Raw genomic sequence first — 9,711 nt, forward strand, 5'->3', positions numbered from 1 at the left:
TACGGTACTTGTTCAGGAATTCCATAATAATGTTGAATCTTTTTCGTGTTCCAACTAAAGATATTTTTATCCAAATTTTACTTTCATATTAAATAATAATTATTTTTCAATTACTTTACAAATATTAATTATTTTCAAAAATTAGTAGCCTCCACTATTTTGACACTCTTTTTTGCTTCTTTGGGTGATCCTAATACTTTATTCAAATGATCGAATCACCGTATGAAGTGCAAAACATGAAAAGCCTCCCTAGTAATTAAGTCAATACTGACCACAGCTTTAATAATGAATAGCTCATGATTTTAGTAACCTTCAAGAAGCAGGACAATATACGAGCACGAAAATTTACAATAAAGAGATGTCCCAGTCATGCACACAACCAAGCACGGGCTCGGTTACTGAACTAATGGAGTCTGATCTCCAACTATGGGCAATATCACGAGGTGCTCCACAAGTCCACAACTCGAAGAGTTCAGTAAAATGACTACAGTCGCAGTACAAGGATAACACAGCAACAGCACTAGAGAGAGCTTATTATCTAGAGTAATAGCCATCATCAAAGCTCCTACTGCGGCTTCTACTCCAGCTCCTGCTTCTGCTCCTACTCCTTACTGGGCTTCTGCTCCTAGAACCATAAGGAGATCTTGAGTAAGACCTCTCCCTGTACCAGAAAGCATAGGCGGACATATCAGTGCAGTAGATGCTACATATTTGTCCAACTACAGTTAAAAGGAAAACCATATTGCTAAGCTAGGATCATCTTTGTCACTACCTTGAGTAATATCTTCTCCTAGGAGGTGGCGAATAGTAGTCGGGGCTTCGAGAATAAGCCCGAGAATACCGCGGTGACCGAGAATAGGACCACCTACACCGTGGAGATCGAGAATAAGAGGGTTGAGAACTTTCCCGACCCCTGAAGAAAAGGGTTTTACCCATTAGGATGAACGGTAATCAAAATCAACAATTTCCAGAAAATCTGAACTGACACAACGCTGACAGAGTGATCAGTCAAGCTGAATCAACAGTAGATCAGGCAAGGAATGATTTACCTTGAACGCTCTCTCGCTCTCATCTCTGAAGGCTTCTTCCTGTTTTCCTTGGCAAACACAACAGTGATCTCCCGCCCAAGTAGAACCTGGCCATCCATCTCATATTTGGCATCTGCAGCATCAGCAGGGTCCAAGTACTGCACAAAACCAAAGCCACGCAGCTCCCTGCAGCATTTGACATGAATGGAGTCAAGAGACATATAAGCAGACAGAGATATGGTTAACCGTTACATAATATTTGCAAAAAGCATGTATCTGCCAAAAAACATCACAGAGTTCTGTCCCACCTCAAGCAAAAAAGATAATAACCCTTTTGGATAGTCACACAATAGGAATTCAAGGAAAGCAATTTCATGACTGCTAACCTTGTGAGAAACAATGTTTTTAGACTTCAAATCCTTCAACACTTGAATATCTTCATTATTGTATTCATACCCAACTTCCTTCAATCTTCATGTACATTATGATCAACTTGACAGAACTCTTATTACTTCACTCGTGTCTTCAACACTTTCAACGAGAAAACCAGATAGACATAAAATAACTGATGGAAATAATAAAGACCCATGCGTACAAACAAGGCCAGGCAATCAGTCCACATTCTCTTTGTCATGTGTGCATCACCGTTAGAGAGTAGGTTTTCATTCAGCAATCATGAACTGACACAATTAAGGTAAAACTTACCCAGTGTAATAATCTCGTGGCAAATAAATATCCTTAATGGGACCAAACTCGCCAAACGGCCCTCGAAGATCTTCAGGCCTGTGAAACATATATCATTGTGAATATATCAAACAAATGATAAAGAGTTAAGTTTTCTGGGTAAGATAAAATTAAAATATGAACCATAATATGCACAAGCTGTATTTCAAAAATAAAAAGGATTGGACAGTGCAATCCGAGCGCAGTAAAATATTCTGAAACCCAGACCATAAAATGAATCAGGAGGTAAAGCTGCGGTCATGCAATCATCAAGCCAACCATATGACTCACAACTGGATAATAGTTTGAGAATTATGTCATTTCTTAATTACGTCATCTGCTCACTACTCTATCTTTATCTCCATGACTAATCGCTTAACTTCCCTTTCTCTCACCCTTCATGCTTTTTATACCTCTAGAAAGTACTATGAAAACAACAAATCAGCTGGTGAAAATGGCCAAAACCTTTTTAGATGTTTTAACTCTCACATAGAGTATTCGTTTTCTCATTGTGCTTATTGGCAGACTTATTGTGGGCACAATTTTTAGAACAAGTGATTATTCCAATAGTTGATGGTTTAAACACTGGCGAGGTATAAGAGAAGGCTGTTTAAGAACCTATAATCTACCATTAAGTTCAAGCTAGTGCAGTCATAATCTGGATACAGAGGCAGAAAATATAGCACTTTTGACAGAATTCTTCTTCAGATCTTCTACCTTCTGCAGAAAATATAGCACTTACTGATGCTAAATTTACCTTCAAGCCACAATATCTTAAATAAGTGCGAGGAAAATAAAGGCAGAGAGGAGTGAACAAACAGGAAAGCATATAATTAGAAAAAACTCTCTCCGCGAATAAAAACCCCACATCCAGCATAACAAAGAAGGAGACAGGAGCAGTTATGTAGACATTTCCACCTTTTAGTATGAAATAAAATTGTGCATAACCAAAAGAGAAAAGTTGATAATAGTGAAAGATAATAGTTTGACAAACCCGAATATTACATATCCTTAACCATTGATGAATTTTGGAGATGTAAGTCCAAACTAGTCCCCCTCTAAGGAAGAAAACAAATGAGATTAATCCGGAGAATGGCATGACAACACGGTGCACAAAGCATCCCGCATTTACGCAGGCTCCGGGGAAGGGCTGCACCCCTAGGGGGTGTGATGTAGACAGCCTGCCCTAATGCAAGCATTAGTGGCTACTTCCACGGCTCGAACCGTCACTATAGGTCACACGAAGACAACTTTACCGTTGCTCCAAGGTTCCCTCCAAGGAAAAACTATGCCGGATTATGCATTTCTGTACCCCTTCCCACAATACTTGACCAGTAATCTATGTCACATGGACTCTCCAAAACAGCTACTGCACCCGTGTCGGATCCTCCAACACACCCATCGACACCTCACAACATAGCCAATCATATACTACCTCACAAAATATTTAGCCATAAATATGACAACATAGAGTTCGCAAATCCCACAATAATGTATTTGTGAATAAGAAGATCCAGTGCCACAATCTATGGGATCAAAGAACTTATGCAGACCTTGTATGAGCAAATTATAATCCATAGATTACTTGAAGCTGCAACAACCATGCTTTTATCCATATAATGAGCATTTCCATCATGATATTGAAACATGCCATTTTTCTAGTTGACAGCAGTATATGTTCCAGAGACCGACTACTCCTCAGTTCCACTTCCCAAGATAGTTGGCGTGAAGTATATGAATCCTCACTATCCATGTCACTCCACGCAGACTCATCTCCATCCAAATTCAAAAATTCAGGTTCTTTGACACTGAAAGTTCTTCACATTTTCTGCTAACATATATTAATCTCTAACAAGACCATAAGGAGCCCATTCTCTCAAGTAATCACATTTTCTTAATTTCTTACTACCTGCTAGTAGCTGCACTTTCTTTTTCTCTTCTCTCCCTAGCTCTTCCCCAACCGCCATCCCCAAGCCCAAAAATGAAAAAAGGAATGTTCTCATTTGGAGATTAGATAACATATGAAAGTATCAATGATTCCAACTTATGAGACAGAGGATGCCATCTGAACTAACCTGCAATCACGGCGAAGGTTGCGAACCAAGAGACTAGTAGGGGGATCACTCAGACGACCACCATAGCGACCCCTCGGGCTAGGGCTGCGACGTCTCTTGCTGTAACCTCTGTGTGGACTAGGACTGTAGCTGCAGCTTCTTCCCCTCATACTTTCACCTGTCTGCAAGCTCAGACATTACAAACAACCAAAACTAACAGGAAATAATAAAACAAGGACCAAAATACATTTTTTTTCTTCTTCCTATTGCATTTTTTTCTTTCTTTTTTCTGGAAAGAAATTCTTCAACACCATACTTTAGCCAAAAACAAATGGAGGTACTTCCCATAATATAAATCCTTATAGATCAATGAAATTCACTATTCACCACATCCCAGAAATTTATTCAAGAAAATAATACAGGAGAAGACAAAAGCTAAAGTTTTGACCCTATAACCCAAGGAAAAAACAAGAACCAAATGGGTTGAAAACACTGCTCTTCGTTCCATCTTTTTCACAAAATTTTCTTTGGAGAGTCAAAATAAAATTTTCTTACAGCATGTTTCCTCAATTATATTTTGTAACAGCTTGTTTAGATGGTTGTTACCTATCGTATCGTATTGTTACTTTAAATACAATGTTTGTTTTGATTGTTACTTAAATTTTATTGTATCGTATTGTTAAATCCTTCGTTACGTAATGATCAAATGTGCCACTTTATGTAACGACCGATTTGGTGTGGTCGCGTCGTTTCCTTGTATTTTTCTCTCAATCCCACCCTTCATTATTATTAAATAATTTTATTTATCATTTACCCTACCTTTTTATATACCGTATCATAATTTTTATTTATAATATTGCAAGTTTATTCATCATATCACAAGTGCGTGATACCATGAAACGACGCCAAAACGACACAATCCATCCAAACATTGTATTCATCAAACGATACAGTACAATACAATACAATACGATACATTATGAAACGATACGTAACAACCATCCAAACAAGCTGTAAATATCTAAAACTTCTACACAGTTTCGGAATACACATGTTATTCTGATAAATATAACAAATATATTGCAAGGTGAATCCGCAAAACGAAAAAAAAGATCATTTAAATTATAACAACAATTCTAACCAATTTATACATTTCCTTATATTCTGAAAAAAATCTAGTTTACAGTAACCTTTACATATTTTCCAAATTTACAAATTTTATACATATAAAATCAATAAAATAAGGTCTGCAATCGAACCGAAAACCAGAATATTGCCTTCGTAGCCCGATCATAACATTCTTTTCGCACAACGAGGTAGAAAAATAAAAATCATATCGATAACAGATAACAAATGTACGAAAAGAATTGCAATGAATCCTAAAAAGCAAAGAAAAAACTCGGCTAGCCATAAGAAAAAGTTCTAAGAATTGATACAATAAACCGAACATGATAATTATTGACAAAAGGAAAGTGATAATTGAGAAATAGAACCTGGTATGTTCAGATCGGTTTCTTTCACAGATGCTTTTCTCTGTTTCTGTTAACAAATAAAGAATTCTCAAGGATTCTCTCTCTGTTTATATACATCTTTTTCAAAGCGGTTATCGTCTACCTCCAGAAGCTTCTATGCTTGGGCTGCTGGGCTTGACAAATAGATCGTTGGGTCAGAATTGGGAGAAATTCAAAAATAGTCAGATTTACCACTGGTCGATGAAAAATAGCCAAGTTTCAAAAGTTATCGAAATTTAGCCACTTTAAATTTGAGCGAAAATACTGTTCAAAATCCGGAAAAATACGCCCGCAAATTTTACGGGAGTTCCAGCATAAGTATGCTTGAACTCCCGTAAATTTTACGGGAGTTCCAGCAAGTATAATTGTCCAGTATAATATACTGGAGTTTGGAGCACTGGTGCTCCAGTCTCCCGCAAATTTTACAGGAGTTAGCAAAGTATACCGGTCCAGCATAATATGCTGGAGTTCGTACAAATGCACCAGAACTCCCATATATTATACTGGACCGGTCCCTGTTGCAGCAAAATAGTGGCTATTTTTCATTGACTTGATAAACGCTGGCTATTTTTCATTGACCAGTGTGAAAACTGGCTATACCATGATATTTTAACTTTGATTTCATGTCTCCCTTCTCTATTTTATTTTGTGAATATAAAGCCTGTTTGGCCAAGTCTTCTCCTCAAGTCAGAGTGCTTTTTTTCAAAAATTAGAAGTGTGTCAAGCTTTTTTGAGAGAAAAAAGTGTTTTTGGCTAGAAGCACCAGTTTTTAAGAAGCAAAAAAAAGTAGTTTCTTCCCAAAAGGAGAAGTAGTTTTGGCTTCTTCCTACCAAAAATACCCTTAGCAAAATATTATATATACCAAAATAATTTTACTTAGATTAAACTATTAAATAATATATAAATGACTTTTGGGATGAAGTTTCATATTTATTAAATAATTTTTTGCTATACTTAAATTATCTTGAAAGAATAAGATATTTTTTCAATTTTATTTTTATATTTTACTTAAATAAAATAAAAAAACTTAATTATTATTTTTAATAATAAATATTTGTGATTATTTATTTATTTATTTATATAACATTAACTACTAAGCAAATCTCTTCATGTCGTTATTCGTAATTTGATACTTAAAAGCACTTTTTGAAAAGCTTGGTCAAACAAAAATTGTTGTTAAAAAGTATTTTTCAAATTGATTAGCTAAACACAAAATGCTTTTCTACAAAAGTACTTTTTGAAAAAGCACTTTTAAAAAAACACTCCTCAAAAAGCTGATTGTAACCGTCTAGTAGCCTCCGTCTGTGTAGAATAATCGCTCTGTGCTTCATTATTTTCCTTTCTTTCAATTGCAATTATGTGTCACGACCCCAAACCAGCCCGGTCGTGATGACGCCTATCATGGAACTAAGCCAGCCAACACATTCCCAAAAAGATTCGATATTTTATTAAAATTAGATAATAACCTTTTTCATACTGAAATTCTGTAAAGAGATAAATTCAAAAGCCAAAATACGGAAATAAAAGCCCGATCTCGGGTGTCACTAAGTCATGAGCAAATACTACAACTGTTCTGAAATATAACAAGACTAAAATATTCTGAAAATAGCCAAAGTATACTAAAAGGAAGATAAGGAAGGAGAAAGGCGGGACTGCGATCGCTAGACAGCTACCTCGATATCTCCGGTGGATTGGAATAGTCAACAGCCGCTGTCGTGCCCTAAGATACATGGATCTGCACACAACGTGCAGGGGGTAGCGTGAGTACACCAACTCCGTAAGTAACAAGTCCAAACTATGGACTGACAGGTAGTGACGAACTAAACCTCAACAGATAAAACACAATTAAACTGTACAGTAAAGTAGGCATGCTTACAATTCAAGTATTCAGCTCAACAGTAAAGTAAATACCAATCTGAACAATGTGAAGTATAGAGCTCAGCTAATCTCTACGTGCCAATGCACAAAAATGCATGAAAATGTACCATGTACCTCCACTCTCAAGTGTTCAACCACTCGGTACTGTATATGGCCATCCGGCCCAGGAAAGATCCATCCCGGAATATATACACATCGCTGACAACAGTCGCTCAGTGTCGAGGAAGGCCATTCCAGCCCTATGGAGAAGATCCATCTCTAGGTATAAATACTTCGGACAAGATACATGTCCAGGGAAGATCCATCCCTCAAAATATCAACTGCGCTCACTAGGGGTGTGTTACAGACTCCGGAGGGGCTCCTACAGCCCAAGCGCTATAATAATCATCAACATAACCGCTGTGGCGTACAGCCCGATCCCATAACTGTCACTCATAATCAGGCTCTCGGCCTCACTCAGTCATCACTTTCCAGTCTCACACACACGGGCTCACATTGCCATAAAACTAGCCCGAAACATTGCTATGATGTGCCAAATAATAACCACTACGACTGAGACAAGATATGATATGCATGAATAAGACCGAGTACAGAATGTCAATGAATCAAGTGAAATGACAGCAAGAAACGACCACTCGGGTCTCAACAGTATTGGCGTGAACCCTAACATGATATCTAGCATGTTTTACAATACATTTACTTAATCACATGATAGAAACACGGATATCAACAAGAGAGAGTCATTAAGCGGTGCCTAGGGGTGTTCATGGTTCGGTTTGGATCGGTTTTTCCCTTAAAAGAAACCAAACCAAGTAAGTCGGTTTTTCAAATATTAGAACCAAACCAAACCAATTAAGTCGGTTTTTTCTCGATTCGGTTTATGTTGGTTTTTGTCGGTTTTTCGGTTTTTTCGGTTATTTGTCCATTTTTCTTAAATATAAGACATACACTATCAAACACATATTCCGGCGACCACATTTTCAACGTAACACTATCAAATCAATTGCCCTTTGAGAAATCTATTATTTATCAAGATATATTGATGATAATTGAATCGAATAGTAATGAATAATTTAAGGAGTCAATTAAAAATATATTATTTTTAACACAAAATGGATTCTTACACTTAACAAAAGAAAACTACCAATGAAACTAGAATGTAAGGTAAAGAACTATACTAAAAGTGCAAACTATTAACATTTACCATTAAATTTTTGAAACTTTGTATAAAAATATACATATCTAGAATCGAGAATGAAGTTTTCATTCTGTACATGCCAGATCATGAATTAGTAACTGTTTCCAATTTCCAAAAAAAAAATCCCAATTGTGTCGAACTTTCCATTTTTAGAATAGTTATATAGGTGTAATAATAAATTTGAAATAGCTACTCCTATAGTCGGTTTGGTTCGGGTTTTTTTCGTTTTTTTTAATTAAAACCAAAACCAAACCAAATTTGATCGGTTTTTAAAATTCAAAACCAAAACCAAACCAAACCAAAAAGTATCGGTTTTTTTGGTCGGTTTGGTATGGTTTTTGGTTTGGTTCGGTTTTTCTGGTTTTTATGAACACCCCTAGCGGTGCCATGGAATGAACCAGGCCACAATCCTCACGGTGCACTCCCGCACGCCCATCACTTGGCATTAGCGTCACCTTAGTACTAATCACATAACACATAGTTCGGGGTTTTGAACCCTCAGAACCAAGTTTGGAAGCGTTACTTACCTCAAACCAAGCCAAATCCTACTCCGCTACGCCTTTGCCTCTGGTATCGGCCCCCAAACGTCCTGAATCTAACCAAAAGCAATACAATGCAATCAATATAGGCCAAGGAATCAATTCCACACGAAAAACTATCAATTTAGACCAAAATCCCAAAATTCACCCAAACCCGACCCCTGGGCCCACGTCTCGAAATCCGACAAAAATCACAAAACTAGAAACTCCTTTCACTCCCGAGTCTATACATACATAATTCATCAAAATCCGACACCAAATGGTCCCTCAAATCCTCAATCAAAACTCTCCAAAATCCCAAGCCCTAACCCCTCATTTTCACCCTTAATCACCACTATACATGATAAAATCACGGGAAATTACCATAAACACGAGTATTAGGGCTCAAATTACTCACTCCAATGAAAATCCCCTTGAATCCCTCTTCAAATTGCTCCCAAAAGCTCCAAATCCGGATAAAAATGGTGGAAGATAACCCAAAATTTGCGAAGCCTCCCTTTTATACATTTTGCGCAGGCATCTCGCACCTACGACCCTTTTCTCGCACCTGCGCAACCGCTTCCGCGGTCCAAACAACCGCACCTGCGGTTTCCACTTAAAAGTCCAAGACCGCATCTACGCCCCAGGAACCGCACCTGCGGTCCCGCAGATGTGTCAAACTCACCGCATTTGCGGTTCTTCTCTTGTCCCTCAAATTCCGCATCTGAGGCCTCCCCAACGCATCTGCGACCTCGCACCTGCGGTCTCCAATTCGCAGGTGCGGAAATATCAGAAGCAGCA

General features: G+C 37.6%; 1 protein-coding gene across 2 annotated transcripts; it reads right to left on the reverse strand.

Moving 5' to 3' along the window:
- Nucleotides 1-278: 278 nt before the first annotated feature.
- Nucleotides 279-5,406, reverse strand: LOC109216003 (serine/arginine-rich SC35-like splicing factor SCL33). Of its 2 annotated transcripts, none has more exons than XM_019380131.1 (6): nucleotides 5,299-5,406; nucleotides 3,827-3,987; nucleotides 1,734-1,811; nucleotides 1,050-1,214; nucleotides 773-865; nucleotides 279-661 (listed from the first exon to the last, which is right to left on the reverse strand). In XM_019380131.1, the coding sequence occupies exons 2-6, from the start codon at nucleotides 3,973-3,975 to the stop codon at nucleotides 535-537; spliced, it is 612 nt and encodes a 203-aa protein (XP_019235676.1). In that variant the 5' UTR covers nucleotides 3,976-3,987; nucleotides 5,299-5,406; the 3' UTR covers nucleotides 279-534. The 2 variants fall into 2 exon arrangements, with proteins under 2 accessions (XP_019235676.1, XP_019235675.1); XM_019380130.1 differs by having other exon boundaries at nucleotides 773-913.
- Between the last annotated feature and the right edge of the window lie 4,305 nt (nucleotides 5,407-9,711).

Source organism: Nicotiana attenuata, unplaced genomic scaffold (genome assembly GCF_001879085.1).
Source record: "Nicotiana attenuata strain UT unplaced genomic scaffold, NIATTr2, whole genome shotgun sequence".
Taxonomy (NCBI): Eukaryota; Viridiplantae; Streptophyta; class Magnoliopsida; order Solanales; family Solanaceae; genus Nicotiana; species Nicotiana attenuata.